The 23,198-nt window shown below is 34.7% G+C and overlaps 1 protein-coding gene across 1 annotated transcript in view; it reads right to left on the bottom strand.

Moving 5' to 3' along the window:
• The window catches only part of UGGT2 (UDP-glucose glycoprotein glucosyltransferase 2), a 270,417-nt gene that overhangs the window by 53,706 nt on the left and 193,513 nt on the right, over positions 1-23,198 (bottom strand). The window contains exons 30-36 of the mRNA XM_010358916.2: positions 21,525-21,609; positions 17,823-17,908; positions 14,963-15,058; positions 13,773-13,857; positions 10,307-10,489; positions 8,346-8,506; positions 7,600-7,714 (exon numbers count right to left, since the gene is read on the bottom strand). Of these exons, the coding sequence (XP_010357218.2) occupies positions 7,600-7,714; positions 8,346-8,506; positions 10,307-10,489; positions 13,773-13,857; positions 14,963-15,058; positions 17,823-17,908; positions 21,525-21,609 (811 nt within the window). The remainder of the gene's footprint in view (positions 1-7,599; positions 7,715-8,345; positions 8,507-10,306; positions 10,490-13,772; positions 13,858-14,962; positions 15,059-17,822; positions 17,909-21,524; positions 21,610-23,198) is intronic.

The raw sequence follows: 23,198 nt of genomic DNA, 5'->3' as shown, positions 1-23,198 counted from the left end.
GGTCTTGATGTCAAGGGAATGCTGCCTCACAGAATGAGTTGAAAAGTATTCCCTTCTCTTCAATTTTCTGGAATAGTTTGTGTAAAACTGGTATTATTTCTTTCTCTGAAGTTTGATAGAATTCACTACTGAAGCTATCTGGGCCTGGGGATTTAAACTACAAATTCCATTTCTTCAGCTGATACAGGGTTATTCAGGTTACCTATTTCATGTTCTGACTTTTGGTAGTTTGTGTCTTTTAAGTAATTTGGCCATTTCATCAAAGTTGCTGAATGTATTACCAGAAACTTGATTCTAATAGTCCCTTGATTATTCTTTCAGTATCTGTAGAATCTGTGTGCTGTCATGTCTCACTTTTCTATATTGGTAATTTGTGTCTTTTACCTTTTTTTAATTCTGAACAGTCTAGATAGAGGTTCATCGGTTTTGTTGATTTTCTCAAAAAACCAGCTTAGGTTTCATTTTTAAAAATCTACAAAAATGCATCTTTTCATCTGTTTTTTTTTTTTTCATTTTACTGATTTCCATTCTAACCTTAATTATTCCTTTTTTCTATTTTATTTTTTAGAGCAGTTATTAGGTTCACAGTCAAGAGGAAGGCAGAGATTTCCCATATACTCACTGTTCCCACACAGGCATTACCTACTCCCCTATTATCAACACCTCCCACCAAAGTGATATGTTTGTTACAATACATGAACCTACATTCATGCATTATACTCATTCAAAGTCTAAAGTTTACATTAGGCTTCTTTCTTGGTGGTGTACATTCTACGGGTTTGGACAACTGTATAATGACATGTATCTAACACTATGTATTTTCCCTTCTTAAAAATTCTCTGTGCTCCACCATATCATCACCTGCCCCCTCCCGGCCACCAAACTCTGACAACCATTTATCTTTATACTGTCTCCATAATTTTGCTTTTTCCAGAATGTTATATAGTTAGAATAATACAGTATGTAATCTTTTCAGATTGGCTTCTTTCACTTAGTTATTATACATTTAAAGTTATTCCTTGTCTTTTCATGGCTTAATAGCTCATTTCTTTTTAACTCTGAATAATATTCCATGGTCTGAATGTACCCGTTTCTTTACCGATTCACCTACTAAAAGATATCTTGGTTGGCTGCATTTTTGGCAGTTATAAATAAAGGTGTTATAAATATCTTTGTGCAGGCTTTTATGTAGCCATAGTTTTCAACTCCTTTGAGGAAATTCCAAAAACTACAATGGCTAAATCATATGGTAAGAGTATGTTTGGTTTTATAAGAAACTGTCAAATTGCCTTCCAAAGTGACTATACCATTTTGTACTCTTATCAGCAATGAACGCGAGTTCCTCTTGCTCCACATCTTTACTAGCCTTTGGTGTTGTCAGTATTCTGGATTTTGGCCTAATAGGTGTGTGGTGGTATCTTACTGTTGTTTAATTTGTGTATCCCTGATGATATATGATGTGGAACATCTGCTCATATGCTTATATGTCATCTGTATATGTTCTTTGGTGAAGTGTCTGTTAAGGTCTTTGGTCCATTTCCGAATTTGGTTTGTTTTCTGATTGTTGAGTCTTCAGAGTTCTTCGCATTTTTTTGGATAACACTCCTTTACAGATGCATCTTTTACAAATATATTTTTGCCAAAATACTTGTCTTTTCTTTCTCTTGTCATTGTCTTTTGCAGAACAGAAGTTTTTAATTTCAGAGAAGTACAGCTTATCAATTCTTAACTTTCACGGATCATGACTTTGGTGTTACATCTAAAAAGTCATTGTCATACCCAAGGCCATCTAGGTTTTCTCCTATATTGTCTTCCAGGAGTTTTGCATTTTGTGTTTTACATTCAAGTCTATAAACCATTCTAAGTTAATTTTTCTGAAGGGTGTAAGATCTGTGTCTAGATTCATTTTCTTCTTACGAGATGTTCAGTTGTTCCAGTTACATTTGTTAAAAATACTATCTTAGCTCTATCTTTGTTCCTCTGTCAAAGATTGGGTGACTATATTTATGTGGGTTTATTTCTGGGCTCTCTATTCTGTTCCGTTGATCTATTTTTCTATTCTTTTGCCAACATACTGTCTTGATTACTATAGCTTTACAGTGAAGTAAGTCTGGTATTGCTAGTTTTCTGACTTTCTTCTTTTTCAATATTGTGCTGGTTATTCTAGTTCTTTTCCTTTTCTATATAAACTTTAAAATCAGTAGGTTGACAATCATAAAACAACTTGCTAGGACTTTGATTGGAATTGTGTTGAATCTATAAATTGATCTGGGAAGAATTTATCAATGTAGTCTTGAGCAATTTAGTCTTCCTATCCACAAACAGGGAATACCTCTTCAGGTATTTCAGTGTTTTTGAATTTCTTTCATTAGAATTTTACAGTTTTCCTCATGTAGAGAAACATACTTTATTAGATTTATACTTAAATATTATTTTGGTGCCAATTTAAATGATACTGTGTTTTTAATTTTAAATTCCACTTGTTCGTTGTTGGCATACAGAAAAATGACTTTTTCTTTGTCATATATCTTATATTCTTAAATCTCTATCAGGCAATGTGCAAAGATCCCTATGCAAATGATATTATTAAAAATAAAATACAACCCTAAAATGTACATTATAAACATAAGGAAATAATTTTAATATACTTTTAAAAAATTTATCTTATGGCTGGGCACGGTGGCTCACACCTGTATTCCCAGCACTTTGGGAGGCCGAGGCGAGTGGATCACGAAGTCAGGAGATCGAGACCATCCTAACATGGTGAAACCCCATCTCTACTAAAATATACAAAAAATTAGCCAGGCATGGTGATGGGCGCCTGTAGTACCAGCTACCCAGGAGGCTGAGGCAGGAGAATGGCGTGAACCCAGGGGGCGGAGCTTGCAGTGAGCCTAGATTGTGCCACTGCACTCTAGCCTGGGTGACAGAGCAAGACTCTGTCTCAAAAAAAAAAAAATTGTGCAAAATAGTATTTAATTTTTTATAAATAGCTTTCTTTTATTATACTTATTCTTTATTTCAGACACCTGATCTAAGCCCGTAGACTTTGTAATCAGTCTTTTGCTCCAGGTTAATTAATTAAACTTTTATTTTTGGTTCAGGGTTACATGTGCAAGCCTGCTATATAGGTAAATTGAATGTCATGGGGGTTTAGTGTACAAATTATTTTGTCACGCAGGTAGTAAGCATAGTACCTGATAGGTAGTAAAAATGACTTTTATATATTAATCTTTTATATATTAATTTATACTTTTATATATTAATTATGTATTAACCTTTGACCTTGCTATAATGCCTTATTGGTATACTGATTTTCGTTTTTTGGTCATTTTTTTGGATTGTCTAAGTAGGCATTTGCAAACAAAGGCAGTTTTATTTCTTCCTTCCCAATGTGTATACCTTTTATTTCCTTTTCTTGTCTTACTGCATTAGCCAGGACCTTACTCTGGTTTTAACTTTTCTTTTTTCCCTAGTTTCTAGGTAGAAGATGAGGTTGAAACCTTTTTTCTTGCCTAATGGAGGTTCTTAGTACTATAAATTTATTTCTAAGAACCATTTTAGCTGCTTATGAATATATTCCAACCATAGGCTACTTTTCTTTCTATACAAACTGAATAATGAGGTACATGAATGTAGAAAGAAAAATAGTCTATAGTTGGAATATATTCATAAGAAGTGGTGAATGGTTTGACCAACTGGTCAGAAGCCAAGAAACAGAAAGATAGGAAGATTAAGGGCAAGAAATCCTGGGGTAGAGGTTTCTGGATGACCCTATGGGGGTGGCATAAACTGTCAGGATCTTTGGGTACTTCATGTTAAACAGCCACCAGAAAGCATTCAACACAGAATCAGCACTAAATAACTAGGCAGTCAAAATTATGTGGTTTGTGGAAGTCTGCTAGCCTTGATCATAGGCTACTCCAGTGACACAATGGGCACATGAATGGAGTTGACATGCTGGCAGAGATGGAGACTGTGTATGGGCCCAACAGCACAGGCTCCTACTTACCCAGGCTCATCTAGCTCTTATAGCTGCCAACAGCAGAGGTAAACACTGAGCTTCTAATACAGCACTTACACTTTGCAAAGACCAATCAGTTGTTTGATGGTAAGTTGGCTACACTAGATGTCCTTTTACGCAGATTCTTCTGGACTGACCTATACACATATTCTATGTACGGGTTTGCCTTTCTTGCTCACAGAAACCTGGCACCATTACCTAAAGATTTATAGTTATCTACTGACAAAGGTTTCTATATAATACTGTATTAGACCAAGAGACCCAATTTATAGCAAAGGCACTGTGGCAGACGGCACATGATCCCACAGTCCGGTCACATACTGCACTATGTAGAAGATGCTGGCCAATGGAGCAATGGAATGGTTTACTAAGGGCACAGCAGAGGTGCTAGTTCGGAGTCAGACTCTTGCAAAGGTGAGGTGCCATCTTATAGATGCAGTATTATATTTCACATCAACAACCATTTTATGGTGCTGTGCTACCATTTGGAAAAATTACATAGGCCCAAGGGGGCAAAATAGAAGTGACCATACTTATCATCACTTCCAGTGACTCTCTTGAGGAAGTTATGCTTATTTTCCCTCCCAATTCCTGGTGGTTCTGTGTCATATCACTAGGTTAGAGGAATCTAGAAGGGATAATAAAGGGAGATGATGAGTACAAGTGTGGTCTTTTGACCAGTTCCAGAGGTAGGCACTACAGTTTGTTCTACTAACCTCCCTCTTACAAGTTTTCCTTTGAACTTGCAAAACAATAAGTGTATGATCCATGAAGTACAGTGTGGACTACAATGGATGCTGTGATGCAGCAACCAGCTCTCCATTCAAATCTGAAAACTATTCTCCTAGCTGCTGGGAGTGCTACTCAGCTATCAGCTATCTCTAGGGAACTGCTGTTGGAAAAGAGTTGTCTCACCCAAGGTCACCCCTTTACCTGGGGCAGCCCATATCCAATGACTGGTTGATAGGAAGGCATAAAGACTTGCCCAAACCTGTGAAAACTTTGAAGGACCATCTTAGCTTCACAGCTCCCTGTGGGGTCAGTCAACTGAGATCTTAATGGAACTTGTAAAGTTTCCCCAATTCCATTTCCTTCCTCCACAGTTGCTGGTCCTGAGAGTACTTCCTAATAAACTTCCTGTAAGCTAATTTCCATGTTAGAATTAGGTGGCTTCCTGAGTAATCCAACCTGTAACAGGCAGCTAAGTGGTATTTGCTGATGGAGGGAATGGTGGAAGAAGAACAGAACTTGAGTTCTTGACTTTTTAATTTGAGATAAGTTTTGGGCATTAATGTGGCAATGTCAGTAGAGTTAATACAGGAGTTTGGAATTCAAGGGAAAGCTAAGAGCCAGAGATAAGATTTGGGAACTATTAATAGAAAGATATAAATTGAAACTATGACTGGCTGTAAGACTGCCACTAGAGATGGTACAGAGTGAGAAGTGGGCCAAGGCAGAGATGTAGAGAATAGCAACATTTAAAGGAAAAGTAGAGAAAAAGTAGTTCGACCAAAAAAATTGCGGTGGGAAAGCCAGGGATGTCAAAGAAGAACCAGCAAGGTCTGACATGGAAGCCAATAGAGAGTCAAGAGAGTGTCAAGAAAGGAGAGGTTGAAAACATCCATGCTGCAAAGAGGGCACATAAAAACAAAGAAGAAGAGCTCACTACACATTTTCACCTAAGAAAAAAGATACTTTGATTTTACTGAGAAGTTTTAAGTGGATTGGAGGGAGTGGGAGCCAAACTACATGTGAGTAAGGACAATCATCCCCAAAATGTGGTAATATAGTACTGGGAGAACACCTAGGACAGTTCCTGAATTGCTTGAAAAATGAATCCTTTCTTCAGTTGTCCATAGGCAGATAACAGGCAACTTCATAGACTTTCATTCATATGTAAGACTAAGAATTCCTTATAAATAATACATTGGTAAAATTATTAAGAATTACCAAAGATGTATTCATAATCAAAATCTGGCATGTTATTGAGGTTTACTGAGGACCCTAGTCAGTTTTCTACTAATTGGCAATAGTGAAGAGACCCTATTTTGTATGTAAACACATATATATTTGAAGATCTCCCAACTTTCAAGAATGATTAAAAAAATCAATTACTTACCAGTGTGGTCTTGAATAACTCATATTTTGACATATAATTTCCCACTTACTAGACTTTTAAACAAAGGGATTAAGCTTTCTACATTATCTGGAGCCTCTGTTAACTCTTTTCCTTCATTTTTACTTTATTCCCCCCATCTTTATCCCAACCATACTGACTTTCTTGCTATTCCTCAAACATGGAAGGCCCAATCCCACCTTGGGACCTTTGCATCAGATATTCTCTTTGGCCTGGAATACTCAAGGACATCTGCATTGTCAGCTTTTATGCCTCCATCTAAAATTCACTCAAAAATCATCTTCATAGAAACATATAGCCAATTTATACCTGCAAGCCCCAGCCCCTATTCAGTATTCTGAACTCTCTATTATGCTTTCATGTTTTTTTCTCCAAAACATTTATTATCTTTAAATATTGTTTATTTTTAAATCTTATTTTCCTATTAGAATGAAAATATCATGAGCTAAAGAAATCTTGTTTTTGTTTTCTGATGTCTGAGGTCTTAGGAGAGTATCTGGCACATAGCAGGTATTCAACAGATGAATGAATGAACAAACATGCATGGTTGTGATAAAAATAAGGAAAAAGAGTAGGGATTATGGGCTACAGAGTCTTTTGCCTCTGCTTAAATTATCTAAAATGTTTCAGATGCAATAATGAGGAAATTGATAGGATATTAGGAAAATAGTGCTTGTGAGGTGAAAGAAAATGTTAAGGCAATATCAGGGTGGGGGTGCACTGGATGAAGGATTTGTCTTGAAGATCAGAGAGAGAGACTTGAGCATGTTTAAACAATGATGGAAGAGAGTAAGCAAAAAGAGGGTGACATGGTTTGGCTGTGTCCCCACCTAAATCTCATCATAAATTGTAATTCCCATAATCCTCACCTGTTGTGGGAGGGACGAGGTAGAGATAACTGACTCATGCGGGTGGTTTTCCCTATCCTGTTCTCTTGATAGTGAGTGGGTTCTCATGAGATCTAATGGTTTTAAAAGGGGCTTCCCCCTTCAACTGGGCACTCATTCTCTCTCCTGCTACTATGTGAAGAAGGACACGTTTGCTTCCCCTTCCGCCATGATTGTAAGTTTCCTGAGGCCTCCCTAGCCATGCAGAACTGTGAGTCAATTAAAACTCTTTCCTTTATAAATTACCCAGTCTTGGGTATATCTTTATTAGCAGTGAGAATGGACTAATACAGAGGGTAACTAAAACAGGGCATAAAGCAGAAAGAAGAGGTTTGAGAATGGAAAAGTGAGGATAAAATACTATTAGTTTTGAAAATGTTGAGCTTGAGGTGAAAAAATTATGTATAAGTAGAGATATCCAATAGACAATTACATAAAAGTCAGAAACTTGAGAAAAAAGCTCAAAATATAAGACTTTGAAGTTTATGAGCAGGAAGTTGGAACAGTCTATGTATAAACACTGAAAATTATTCTGTTAACATTTTACTTACCTGATCTAGGTTTGAAAGACTGTTTGGATCTTGACTGAGAGCTTGGTACTGGCCCCTGAGCCTGTCACCTGCTCCAATTCTCCTGAACTTCTCGAGATCCACTACATATAAAGCACTGCAAAAATGAATTACTTCTTGATAGCCTATGTTGTTTATGTAGCTTTAGTTTTACTTTCCTCCAATGAATGTCTACAGTGACGGTATTAACTACAGATATCCTAAGATCTAATAACAATTAATCCTTTCGAAGATTTGCTCCTAATGTCTCATACTGTTTCCCAGGAGTTTTAAGTTTGTTTTAATTTTGGTAGAACCCATAATCTTTTAGGGTCACCCCAAGCTTTTCCAAGCTGTCATGAAACTCATGGCCTTACAAAAGGCCATGAGGCACTGAAGATATAATCTCAATTTTATTTCACAAACCAAGTTTAAATCTTCTGGAGTAGTTAGGAGCCATATTACTTGGGTTTAACTCCTAGCTCAGTTATATACTAGCAGGGTAAGCCTGGGCAAGTTACATAAATGCTGTATGCCTCAGTTTCCACATCTACAAAATGGAGATAACAACACTATCTCAAGATTGTCACAAAGATTTTATGACTTAATATACGTAAAGGTTTACAAGAGTGACTGGCGTGGAATGAACACTATGTAATTGGTTGCTTTTATTGCATAATTTTTAAGAAAACTGGAAACTGTATTTCAATACATTATTTACTAAATGGTAAGGGTATGACTTTTCTTACCTGATATGGTATTTCCGTCTTAAAAGATGTGATGCCCAGTATCCTGTTTTCCAGAAACGATATCCATCCATTTCCCTGCGGCTATCACAAAATGGAGTATACCCATAAGGAGCTCCATCCAGATCGAAATCTCGAAGTTCTTTTAGATCATGTCTCACAATCTAAATAAGTAAAATAGGCTGTCTGATAAAGACTGTAAAATAACATAAGCCTTTTTTTATGGGAATCTTAAATCATTATTACCCTATTACAGAAATCCAAAGAGTTGTATTTTCCTCACAGTGGTTTCACGTAATATGAATTTACTGAATTTAACATATTTTCCTCTTGCCCTTACAGGTTAAAGGTAAACTAAAATTTATATTCCTAGTCTTTAAGACAGTGGTCTTACTCACCAACAAGAATATTTTGTTGTATCATTTATAAACAAGTCATTTTATGAATCAGATATTTGGGAAAGGGGTTAAATATTACATAAGTGCAGAGCTCTTAGTCTCTCCATGTATGAATAACAAAATCATTCCACGGCAAATCTCCATTATTGTATATTGCCAAGTGTTAAGTTTGAATCATAAAGAAAAATCTCCCAATTATTCTTAATAGCTTGAATGAAATAATATCAATGTTATTTTTGAATACACTCAAGCCTCCTAGAAAAATATCAGTGTACATGTTGAAGGAAAGGTAGGAGAAAGAATTATATTAGATATCATGTGTGGGGCTAAGATGGGAGGATTGCTTGAGGCCAGAAGTTTGAGACCAGCCTGGGCAACATAGTGAGACCCCGTCTGTACAAAAAAAAAAAAAAAAATTAGCCAGGCGTGGTGGTGTGCATCTGGAGTTCCAGCTCCTAGGATGCTGAGGTGGGAGGATGGCTCGAATGCAGGAGTCTGAGGCTGCAGTAAGCTATGACTGTGCCACTGCACTCCAGCCTGGATGACAGAGTGAGATCCTGTCTCTTAAAAAAAAAAAGTGTGTTTAGAAATGCCATTTTCTTAGTTTACATTGTAATGTTTCATATTTATCAATTTGGAATAGAGTACAAAAATAATAAGAGTTTAGAATATGAGTACATTCTAATATAGGACTTGAAAATATACTTTTTGTTCCACATAACTTCTAACTTATCCATTTAATTTATATTTTCATTTACATATTATCTTTTTCTCAGAAATTCTGTGTATTTTCAAATTTTTTTTCCCACTAATGATTCAAAAGCAATGCAAGGGGGGAAAAAGAAAAAGCCATAATTTTTGGACATATAAATTTTGAAAGCAGAGGGCCTTGGGTTTTTTGTTTGTTTGTTTGTTTTTGGGGGGGCCAAATTTATTTGCTTTTATTTTTAGAGATAGGGTCTCACTCTGTCACTCAGGCTGGAGTGCGGTGGCATGATTATAGCTCACTGTGACCTTGAATTCCTGGGCTCAACCTTTCCTCCCCACCTCAGCCTCCAAAAGTGCTGAGACTACAGGCGTAAGTTGGCCAAATTTAAAATGCTCTTTTCCTTAAGTGATAAGAGTGATAAAAATTTGGTTATTGGTTGAATGCGAAAGAATGCTGTTGAAGGTGGAAGAATAAGAGTTGTATGAACTGCTAGCTTTTCTAGCAAGAAGAAATTGCTAATTTTAAACAAATATCAGCTCATACTTTACAGGAATTCATTTAATTACTCTTATTATGACTAATAAAAGTATTTGTTTTAGTTTGCAAACGTAAAAAACTACTACTTCAGAGAGAAAACTTCCACGTCCTAAATAATAACTGGTACTTCTTACAACGCCTCCAATTTTCCCCTGGAGTTCTGACTTTTTGTTTTTAAAGATACTTTGCTTATATATCACAATCATATCTTAAGCACTGTAATGAAGATAATAACCATGAGCAACATGAATTAATTTCTATATTAAGACAAGTGTAAAAAATGTTTGAGTATTACTAAAAACAGTAGTTAATCTTATTACCTGGTCAGCATCAATAAAAATGATTTTGTCCACTGCTAGTGGGAAAAGAACATCAAGGAAAAGAATTTTGTAACCCCAAATAATCCTTTGTCTTTCAGTCTGTTGGCGAAGCCAACGGGGCCACCTATATTGAACTAGTTCATATTGGAATCCATATTCTTTAGCCATGTGAGGAATTACTTCCTAAAAAAACACAAAATCAAACAATATGTTCAAGAGAAAGTAGTTTTGCTTTAGAGAAAAAAGTTAACATTAAAAAGGTAAACTTTCCTATAAATTGTTATCAACTAATAGGCAAAATGTCTAAATACTACTTCTATAACATACTTATTAATAAGAAATATTAAAATGCTAACAAATATGAAAACACAAGTATAAATAAAACTATATAATTTAGTGTCACTAAAAATAAGTGCACTGTATTATTTAACAAACTTATTAATGGAAGGTAAATGTTCCCATACTTTTATTGTTAACATCTGACTTGAGAAAACTGACGTAAAAAAAAGCCTCTGGATCTTGGAACACCTACATATCAAATAGTTCATGTATATGTCAACAGGTTGGTTGGTCAGAGATATAAAGATGAAGAGAGGATACAAAAAACACAAAATAAGTTCTAAGCTGATAAATTAGATTCTATACAGGAGCTTCATGTTTGAGATATATTATTATTTAATTCAAGGTTTAAAAATATAAAGTAGTGATTATGGTCTGAATATTTCATATTTGATTCACTCTCTTATAGGATTAGAAGTAGCTTATTCCCTGTTTAAAGCAGAAGCAGTTAATGAAATATACTGTGGGCTAAATTTAGTTCAAGAGCTCAAACATTGAGAGAATGAAAAAGGAGTTGGAAAAGATGAATAAATACAGAAATTTGCATTTTACCTCTTGATTCTTACTTGAAACTAGTTGCTGGTTATATGTTTAATTTTTTTCTCTGATTTTGTAAGAAAAATGTAGATTTAAAATATTTTTTTAAATGCAAGAAGCACCAATTTTATCTGTGAAATCTCGAAATTATGGGTACAACAGCTGCTAGGAGTCATTGTTTTGGTTTCAAAATAAAATAAAACATTCAGATAAATTAAAAAGAATATTTTTTCATCATTAAATATGTGTTAAAATATTCACTGAAACAGGCACTGTTCTAGGATCTAAGGGTACATCAGTGAACAAAAGAAATAAAAACTATGGCCTTCATGAGGCGTGTATTTTAGAGGAGGTAGGTAGACATAAACTATTAAGTTATCTACAGAAAAAAAGTGCTATGAAGAAAAATAGAAAGGAAGAGGGAATTATAGTTTGCATAGTGCTGTCAGAAAAGAATTATGCCTAAGTACGTATAATTTTAGCAAATATTTGAATGAAGAGAGGAGGTATGACTTTTCTAAACTGCTAGGAACAAATCTAAAGTACCTAGCAGCTTCTGTATCTGGCTGCTGGTTTACACAGATGTTTGAGTTTGTAAAACTCCAAAGCTACATTTCATGATTTGTGCACTTTTCTGAGTATATATTTCACTAAAAAGTTTTCAAAAGAAAAATTTTGAAAGAAAGAAACACATCACAAAAAGGAGGAAAACACTGCTTCAAATACACATTTCTTTTGGCCATCCAGTGGAACAAGACTTTCTAATCCAGAAATTTTTAATTTCTAGAATTAAATTTAATCCAGAAATTTCTAATCCAGCACTATTGTTCTGGTGAATAATATCTTTTCCTGCTAAGAGAATCTTTAGATTTTTCTATCTCAGTCTATTTAGGGTGAAATACTCCCTTATTCAGTGTCTGACTACTAGGATAACATGTTAAAAATTAGAAAAATAGTATAACTTATTTTCTATATTTATGGGTTCTTTTTCTATTTTTTGTTTTGTTTTGTTTTGTTTTCCTACTGTCAAATCAGCATAGGAGCAGACACTGTTGGTGGTGGAGGGGAAATGGGCTGTCACATAAGGTTAAGCACCTGAGGTCTGAATGCCTGGGTTCAAATCTCAGGTGTATTTCTAATTAGCTGTTTCATCTTAGGCCTATCCTATAAAGGATGATTCTTGCTCAAAGAAAAGTATGGCCCTTCACCTTATCTCCCAGGAAATATCCTCTACTCTTGGAATTTCCTGACTAATAAGAATGTCTGTGTTTACCTGCAGACCTTGGACCACACTAGATATTGTATGCTAATGATGTTATCTGTAGTGAGGACCTTGGGCCACAAGGCATCAGTTCAACATCTGAAGGGGTCAGAGGCTAAGGTTAGCCATGCAGGCTGTTAGCCAAGGCCACACAGCAATCCTTAATGAAAACTCTGGACCCCAAAGTTTGAATGAGCTTCCCTGATTGGCAACACCCCATGAGTACCCTCACACACTGTTGCTGGAAGAAATAAATGCTATCCACTGGGAGTGGATTCTACTGGGAGAGGACAATTGTTAACTTTATGTCTGGTCTCCCCGGACCCTACCCTAAGCATCTCTTCCTTTTGCTGATTTTATTTGTGTCCTTTTGCTATAAAAACTGTGAGCATAGCTGTTTTCTGCAGTTCTATGAATCCTTCTAGTAAGTTATTGAATCTAAAAGTGGTCTCAGGTACCTCTCAACTGTGCAAGCTAGTTACGTAATTTTTGAATCTCTGTTTTCTTATCACGTGGGATTGTTATGAAAAACAATTGAATAACGTCAGTTAAACACTTGGCATCATGCCTAGAAATATAAAGGAATAAAAGCATGCTTGGCTAGTTTTACTTCTGTTTTCCCACTGCTTTTGGTCTAGAAAAAAAAAAAACTCATTTGAAATGCTGGTGAATGAGACACCAAATTGCTGTGGAGACACTAAATTTCATGGAATTTGATTATGCTGTAGGGAGAATAGGAAGAAACAGAGTATACTTTGTAGCAGGTGTATGGGGCCTCTGAGTAAAGAGTAATAGGTGTTGATCACCTGAAATCTTCTAAATATAAAATGCCTCAGATCATGGTGCCCAGCAATCAATGCACTACACAGATGAAAGAGTTTTTTTGTTTTCAGTACCGTAAAACTATTTTCTATGGTATAGGCATAGTCTTTGTATTTTCTTGATACTACTACTGTTTCTGCCTATCTTTGCAAAAATGACAGAATCCATTTCTCTTAATTAAAAATCTGTATATATTTTCCATTGCCAAATTGTATTCAATTATTCATTATCATGAAAAACTACTAGTCATTCTGATTTTGACTTTACTTAAAAATATACAGTCTTCTACTGTCCTCTCCTTTGAACATCTCTAAATACAAAGTGCACAGAATTTTTCTTAAGCTACATAAAAATACTAAATACCATTTTAAAATTTATTAAAAAGTCTTTAAAATATACATTTCAAAAAGCTCATTCTGAAAAGAGAAATGTCATATAAACTTACAATGATACAAATAATTTACTATTCAAACATTAACCATTCTACAAAAAAAGCTACGTACTTACTTTAAATGTCGGTGAGAGATAATTTTTTAGCAACCAGAATTTCACTGGTGTTTTGGTGTTACGCAAAACAGAAAGCATCATAATTCTGTATAAAAGAACATTAAACCCAATATACGTTAACAGTAACAAGAGTTCATATTTTTTAACCTTGAAGTGTTTTTAAAATGTAATTTTAATTTTTTAAATTTCACTTTAAGTTCTGGGATACATGTGCAGAACATACAGGTTTGTTACATAGGTCTTTTTAAAGGCTTTTAAATAATTGAAGGTATGAATTAGAAGGTTTTCACAATGAAATGTGAAGAAACAAACTGAAATATGGTTTATCAAGTATGTAATGTGTAAGGATGAATACATATATATCATGGTAGCTTCATCTGGGCCCAGTTGTCTACGACTGTGTGATTAATAATAAGTCTGCAAACCCTGAAGAGCTGAATGATCTATCTATATTGATGAATTCACTGGATGGGTCAATTGGTTTGCTAACCTAAACCTCTGAATGGAAAGGATACAAATGAATCTAAAGTTCCATTTTAATGTATCATTGCTACACTTCAAATATTTTTGAGTTATTCTCTGTGACCTTTCTATATTACCTGTTTAAAAATAGCCTTTTGTACTTTGCAATATGCATTTCTCCCCTCATTCCTTTCCTTTTTATAAAACAAGGTTTTCTTCACTGGAAAAGGATAATTTACTATAGTAAATTATATATATATATATAGTAAGTACTGTACATATAAAGTAAATATATATATAGTGTGTGTGTATATATATATATTCTTACCTATCCAAAATGTCTATTTGCTAGCCTTGAAGAAAACCAATTTTCCAAATCAAGCCAAACTCATGAAATTTCATATTCAAATATATTTACTTCATAATTTTAAGTAAAAAAAAGTAAGGTGTAAAGTAGTATGTTCTTTGTTACTATTTGGGTAAAGACTTAAAAAAACTGAAATAAATAAATACATATACACACATATATATTTACGTGTGTGTGTGTGTGTATCTCTTTAGCAGGATGTAAAAATAATACTACGGGTTTCCTGTGAGAAAAGGAACTGAGTATCAAGGAAACAGGCGGGAATTTTTTTTCCCCCAGTGTATATTCTTTTACTTTTTTTTGAAATTTGAACCATGTAAATATTTCTTTTTCAAAATATAAAGTTAAAAAATATACCTACCTTAAAAAACGTTCATATAAATGACCAGAAGCAACTGAAAAAATGTTTAGGACATCTTTTTCCTTTTTGTCTTCTTTATGCAACCTTATTGTGAAACTTGGAATAAAAAAGTAATTGACATTTCTTAAACATACATATGGAAACGTTGTACACCTAAATACTAAATATAAGCAATAAATACAGAAATGTATTTCAAAACAGTTAAGCTATAAACACTATAATATTTACAAACTAATATTAAAATATTTGACAATATCATTTGAAGCTTTATGAGTTTTTTTTTTAATTTGCAATATGGAATATAATTATATTGTCTCTAGGTGAACGGGCTGTTATTTTTGAATTTCTGTGAGCTGCCAAAGGTTGTTTTCAGAACAAAGAATGAATTACAGCTTGACATGGCCATATCTAGTGTACTGAAACTTTAAACAGGCCAATAATGAGGGAAGGAACAGAATGCAGAAGTGTGGAACTATAGCACAGCAAGAATGTATATGGTAACACACAGCAAGAATGTATATGGTAACAGGGTAGGTGTCTGAGTGCTGCTGATGGGGCTCACCAACACTAAAGTATTTTTAAACCACCATCTACAATTTGGAGCTCCTCTGACCAAGCAGATTTTCTCCTCCACGCAGGGTATGGAGTACCCTCTTGGTACTATGGATGATTTCCATGACAAAGCACTAGGGAGCCATGTCTACTCCCTGGTTTATATCATGGTAGCGTCATCTGGGCCCAGTTGTCATATACATTACCTTTTTGGAGTTAGACCACCTCCATTTCATTTTTGTATAGGCCCATTTCATATACAAAAATGACTGAATTTTTTATTTACAGTATTCATAAAGTACAAATTCATCTTTTTCTTCCTAAACATTTTAAAGTATTTTCATATAAACAGATATTTAGAATGAATAAAATTTGGTAAACAACTTACAGGCACCACTAAAGGTATGTTGCAAAATATAGATTGTTATAGATAGAAGTATTTTTCAAATCTTGTAATCTCCCAAATAAGAAAAGAAGTTGATTCAGTGGCAAGAAAAAATAATCATTCTAAGAACTAAAACTAAGATGAAAAAAGTCAAAGCATCATAAGACACACAATACTATGTATCTGGAGCAGTTAGCATCCCAAAAACTTACCATCTCTGCTTCTAACAAAGCATTTTGTTTTTGGTATCCTTTTTATATAGCAAGTGGCTATACCATACTTAAACAGTTATCTTCAATCATTCTTATCTCTACCTTCTAATTTTAATGGAAGCTCTTAGATGGATACTCTTAAAATTGCTCGGATTCTATTCCATTATCCCCTGTCAAACATACCTACCCTCCAAATCATCTCAATGAGTGGCCTCGATCCTTTCTCTATCAGTAACTTGTTCAAAGCACACACTGTGACAGTAATATGATTTTTCTTACCAAAGAAGGACTCAACTATAGAAAAAGAGGCTTCAACTGGGCAAAATCCAAAATGATGGAAGTGCTTTTGACTAGCATAACCAAATATGTTTAAGTTGTTGAACCTATTTTGGCTAACATTTCTATTTCTTATCTTTGATCAAAATGATTACTGGTTTGCCATCATAGCTCACACAGGGTTCAAATCTCTAAAATGGACATTCAAAGTTCTTTACAACGTGCATCTACGGGAGACAGCTTTTGTTTTTGCTCACCTAACATCTGTTCCCCTTCTAGTAACAACCTGGTATTTTGGGGGGAATCATTCCTCCTCCCATCACACCCTATGAGGTTTAGTTGGGACAGGCCTTCCCATCAGTTCTAGAAGTAGGCGTATGACTCACGCTTGGTTATCAGAGTCACAGAAATCAGTTCAGTTTGGGACACATAGCTATAGTTGGACCCATGAATCAGCCTTGGAACTTTTACTGGAACTGTTTGGAAAGAGGCATTTTCCTGCCACTGGAAATAGTAAACTTTTAATTTTAAAAGTCTATCTTAAAATGGAGGAGACACAGAAAGAGTAGACCTAAGAGATGGAGAAAGACTGTATCCACACCACATCACCCAATGGCCAATGCCAGGTATACTCCTGGATTCTTTCGATATGAGTCAATATATTCCTTACGTAGGTTTGTTTTTCGAGGCAGGGTCTCACTCTGTCACCCAGGCTGGAGTGCAGTGTTGCAATCTTGACTTACTGCAGCTTTGACCTCCCAGACTCAAGCAATCCTCCCACCTCAGCCTTCTGAGTAACTGGAACTACAGATACATGCCACCATGACTAGAAAATTTTTAAACTTTTTGTAGATACAGGGTCTCATTATGTTGCCCAGGCTAGCCTTGAACTCCTGGGCTCAAGCAATCCTCCTGTCATCACCTCTCAAAGTGTTAGGATTATAGGTGTGAGTCACAACACCTGGCCTGTGTTCCTTTTTAAACTAACAATAAAACAGTATAGGTATCAATCTAACATAAACAGTCCCTACTATTTTCAAGTTGCAGCTAGCTAGGCTACTTTCTTTTCTTTGAGGAACATATCCAATCTTTTTGCCTTCATGTAACCGCCTTCACTCAATCTTTAACTTTTGAAATCCTGTCTTGTCCTTTAAAACAGATCTTTGCTACACACTTCTTCAAGGAGTATTTCCTCAGGTTCCTTGTAAGTGGATATATAATTTTTCTCCATTGGTTTGTACAGTATTTTATTTGTCATCTGTCTTACAGCTCTAGTTTCCTATCTTGTACACAGTAGTAACATTTATGTATTTATCTTATCCCTCCTAGATTAGAGGACCTTCGCTTTACTTACATTTTCACCACCTGTGAAAATTCCACATACTAGACTTCTGGATCAATCTAGCGATGTGTTAAAATATTCATTAGCAATTACCTTTTAATGGAATCCCATATTCCTTTTGTTTTTTCATCTTCATCGGTAAGGATATCTTCCTTAATTTTGCCTGTTTCTTTTTTCACCTAGATAGCAAGGCAAAAAAGATTAGAATTTGGCTGCTTTAATATCGTGCTGTATGGTTAGAAAGTGAAACATACGGGGTGAGATTACCCATAGAAATCTAAGATTGACAGTTGCAGTAACCAAAGACAGGCAATATCTTCGCACAATGTTGTAAACAATCTGGTCTTCAACTATCAATTCAACCTCTTTGTTCAGTTTCTTCGGTGGTTACTTCCATATTGCTAAATAATGTGCTTGCACTTGTGTTTACTAATTTATCAGCTTTAGGCATTATCTACTAGTATTTCTAAATTCAGAGTTTAGACATTATTTATTCTTTGTGATGACAGATGAATAGCTCACTTATTGTCATCCTTCCCTTTCCCTATTTGTCTGGAAATTTTGGTAGTAATATGTTTATCTTCAGTTCTTCTACTGAGTATTTTTTGTCACTTTAAATAGTATCTAAATCTCTTTTTTTATTCCCACAATCCCAACAGTTTCTCGTGTATAATCTGTTTATAAGGACACTACTATTTCTATGATTTCCTTCTACCTCCCAACTTATATTAGTTAAACCTTGACTTTAGCATTTGTAAATATTGATAACATTTACATTTAGTTCAGTAAACATAATTGTATCTGTTGCATTTTGCTATGGTGATTCTAAAACTTGAAAATCAGTAAAAAGTGTTCATTATGACAATGTAAAAATTAACCATTGAAGAGTCGGAAAATCTACTAAAACTCTATTTCCTCTGTACAGTTACAGTTTTAGTATAGTACAGCATAGTTATAGTTTCCTCCTATGGTCACCATGCCACTCCTAGGAGACTCTTGCTGGTTCAGATGAATTTTCCTTTCTTACATTCCACCAGCAGAGAACTATTTTTTCCTGGAATTTCAATGTCGTTATTTTTTCTTGTGGGGAGATATATAAATATGTCTTCCTTATCACAGACATAATCTTTTCCAGTTTATTACTCATGTTATCTAATTGTCTGGAATTCTTGTCTACCTGAAGACATTTTTCTTATAGTTCAACAATTAACCGTTTCTTTCTAGATTTTCCTTACATTGGTTTACAGATTAGTTTCACCATTTCTTGGACTACCGATCTTCTTTCTTGATCTTGATTTTCATCTTCATTGTACTGCCAAATGTCTCCAAGAAGGGGTATGAAAAATAATTTTTCTAAATCTTCATACTTCAGAAACTAACTTTTTACCTTCACATTTGATTAAAATTTGGCTAGATACAGAATCTTAGGTTCGAAATAATTTTCCTCAAAACACTGAAAGCTTTTGCTGTCTTTTAACAGCTAAGTATTTTGAAAATGAAATTCTGATGCTAGTGTTAAGTGTCATTCTGTTGCAGTTACGCACTTTTCCTTCTTAGTAGCTATTATAATCTTATATGGGCCATTTTCATTCATCCTACTTCATAATTTGTGGACTCTTTTGACATGAACATTTTTCTCTCTCAGCTTTAGGACACTTTCCCTCCTCCATCTTCTCTGTTGTTTCTGGAATTCCTCTTAGTAGGCTATTGGATTTCATAGGCTGATCCTCTATGTTGCTTATCTTTTCTCCTCCCTGTTTTTCTATCTTTTTACTATAATTCTGAGAACGAGATGGTTAGGCGATAAAACTGTGTTATTAGAAAACAAACTGAAGGTGGTCGGGCGTGGTAGCTCATGTCTGTAATCCCAGCACTCTGGGAGGCCGAGGTGGGTGGATCACTCGAGGTCAAGAGTTTAAGACCAGCCTGGCCAACACAGTGAAACCCCACCTCTACTAAAAATACAAAAAATACACGCAAACACAAAAATTAGCCAGGCGTGGTAGCACATGCCTGTGGTCCCAGTTATTCAGGAGGCTGAGGCAGGAGGATCACTTGACCTTGGGAGATGGAGGCTGCAGTAAGCCAGTATCGGGCCACTGCACTCCAGGGTGAGAAACAGAGCAAGACTCTGTCTCAAAACAAAAACAAAAACAAACCACTGAAAGACCTAGGTATGGGTAGGTTGTAGAATATTTGTAATTGGTATCTTTCATCAATTCATAAAAATTCTTAGTCATTATTGCTTCAAATGTTACTTGTAACCCATTCTTTAATTATCTTTGAAATTCCATTTAGGTTAATTTTATTTATCCAACAAATACTCATAAAGTGCTTTATCTTATCTTCATAACAGTCCTGTAAGGTATATTCTATTGCCAACCCTATTTTACAGATGAGGAAATGAGACAGAAAGAGATGAAGTAATCCGTCCAAGGTCACATAGCTAGTGAGTGGCAGAGCCAGTTTTAAATCCACTACTGGTAATCTTAGACTTTCACACTAGCGTGTGTGTGTGTGTGACTGCTCTCTGCTATATTTTCTTTTTTTCCTGTCTCTGTTGCATTCAGTATACTTTTTCTGGCCTATCTCCCAACTTGCTAATTTTATCTGAAGGCATGTTCAAGCTATCTACTGAATTATTAATTTTGGTATTGTATTACTCAGTTTCCAAAGTTCTACTTTAAAAAAATCTGATATACATGTTTTATAGTTTCATGTTCCCTGCAATTATTTTTAAATTCATCTTTAATTTCTTTTAAAAAAGTACAGCTGTTTCAGAGGCTATTCTAATAATTCTAATATCTTGAGTCTTTGTGTATCGGTTTTGTTTCTGCTGGTTTTGTTGGTTGGTTAACTTTGACTATGAGTTGGCCTTTATACCAGAAAAACTTGATTTGCAGCTTAGGCTACTGTAACCTTATTCCAGAGATTTATGGACATCTCTTCTAGATACTTCTATATCCTATCAATCTGGAATGATTTTAGTACCAATTTAAGGTTCAGGATTCCCTGGGCTACTTAGCTGACACAAATTTGGGCGAAAAGACTATGAGGAGTAATTTTTTATGTTTCATCCTTAGCCTGAAAATAGAGCTAGTTTATTGTAGAGAGGGTCTTCTAATAGATTATTTTATTTGCGTTTCTGGGTTTTAATTTTTGTTCCCTAACCCATCAAATTAAATAAAAATGGTAGTTAAAGTGTGACAGAACAGAAAAATGTTCCCAGGACAATAGTAGCTTCCTTGAGTCAAGAGAAGTTTCTGTGCTTGCTTATTTCACTAGACTCTTATTTTCCCTTTAATTTTGGTTTTTGTTTCCTTATTATCCTTATTATCTGATTATCAGTTCCTCATTGTTTTTAAGATTTTAAAAAACTTTTATCTAATATTTTCACTAGTTTTAAGCAGGAGGGTTGGTCCAAAAAAAATCTGCTATCATTAAAAACTCCCTTTCTCTCCCTCTTCAAAAAACATCACCTTCTCTTTTTGGAACTAATTTTTCAGTGCATGTTCCTGATCTCATCTCTAGAGTCCAATTTGTAACATTATTTGGCTACAGATAGATTTAGTAGATATATCACAATGTAAAAAAAAATCCTTCTCTTCTATCTTCAAGTTCTGTTTTCCTTTGTGAACTAAATCCTCTTCTTTTTTTTACTGCTGGAGTTCAAATATAACATTTTAGGTTGTAAAATTGTAAAGTTAGTTGTAAAATAAATCAATTAATTAAAAAACAAAGAAGATAATTCTTAATATTAAGAACAAAGCCTATAAAAAGCTCTGCCCCACATACTTTTACTTCCAATATCTTGCTTTTGAAGCTGTTTAATACAACAATGATATCTTCTAGGTCTGCTTGAGAGTCAGTTCCTTCATGCCTAAAAGTAGAAAAATGTGTCCATAATTAATTTAAGAACAGACATACAATTATGATGGCAGAAATAACAGAATAAACTCATTTTGCAATAAACGTAAGTCCAAAATCACTAGTGCATATATCATGTTCTTCTGTTTCTACAGTCAATTAAGATATACTATAATATGCTGTAGTTTTCAAAATTATCCGATAAATTTTAACTTAGTACACATTAAAATTGTACAAAAGTAACTCATTAAATTCAACACCACCCAATCACTCTGAAAGTTCAAATTATGGCTTATCTTTGCTGTTATATACCAAGGCTGTCACAAAACTAAAATCTTTCATATCCCTGATATATTGCAATGATAATTACAATTTTTTACACTTCAAAGTTGTTTATATATCAAAGGAATTCTACACTATCTAACTTTTTAATATCCACCAGTCATTTTCAAATGCCAAAATTTGAAATACATTGTTAAACTAATGAGACTGAAAATGTGTCTATGATGTCCATCTGCATCACTTGAATGCTTCCATTGTGTATTACACATAATGCAGTTTTTTCTCCCTTTTTCAAAATTGCTTAAATACGGCAATTGTGCTCCAAAATTATTTTTTCAAACCATTCTCGCTATGGACTAAAAAATTCTATCATATTTACAATAAAGTTGAATTTCGTTGAAAGGGAAGTAATTAGATGTCAAATCAGTAGCTACTTTTGAGTTGTTATATATAATACATACTTTTAACATTTTTCCAAAATGAACACCTGGGGAGTCTAGCACTATCATGACTGACATGTCTTTGACTTTCTCTTACTCCCAATTCCTGAGCTCACATGGTTAAACCAAAGTAGCAGGCAGAACTCTGTCCAACAATCACCACTAGAAAACAGAAAGAAGCCAGGTGTGATGGCTTACACCTGTAATCCCAGCACTTTGGGAGGCTGGGGTGGGAGAATCACTTGAGCCCAGGAGTTTGGGCACAATGTGTGTTATAATAAAAGATGTTCAATAAGTATTTATTGAAAGCAATGAAATCTAGGAATATTTATTAAGGGTATAAAAAAGACTTTATCAAGAGTTGGCAAACTATGGCCAGTAAACCAAATCAGGTTTATGGTCTATTTTTTTAATAGCCCTAAGCTAAAAATGATTTTCACACTTTAAAATGATTGTTAAAAAAACAATTTTGACAAAGACCACATGTGCTCTCAAATGAACATTACTTACTTTGGCTCCTTACCAAAAAAGTGTGATGATCCCTGCTTTGTACTGATGAACAGGAAAATTTTTGTGCAAAACACCAATTCCAAACTGAATATGACCCAGAGATAATGGTGTTGTTATATAAGATATAATGTATACTATATTGTCATTAAATGATCAATATATCAATTATGCTGGTATAGGGAAAAATCTAAGAGCCTGAATTTGTGGGTGCTGGCTTGGCATTGGGGCTGGGCAACAGCTTAGAGCTTCTGGGGTAGGCCTGGTGGTTGGGCAGGCTTGGAAACGGAATCTACCAGGCAGATTTGGAGCTTGGGGCTACAGAATCCGGCAGTTGAGTCTTCTGGTACCAGCATAAAGTTGGGGCTATGGG

The sequence above is a fragment of the Rhinopithecus roxellana genome, chromosome 18, assembly GCF_007565055.1.
Source record: "Rhinopithecus roxellana isolate Shanxi Qingling chromosome 18, ASM756505v1, whole genome shotgun sequence".
Taxonomy (NCBI): domain Eukaryota; kingdom Metazoa; phylum Chordata; class Mammalia; order Primates; family Cercopithecidae; genus Rhinopithecus; species Rhinopithecus roxellana.
Note: the sequence above shows the minus strand (reverse complement) of the source record. Positions and strands in the feature narration are given on the sequence as shown.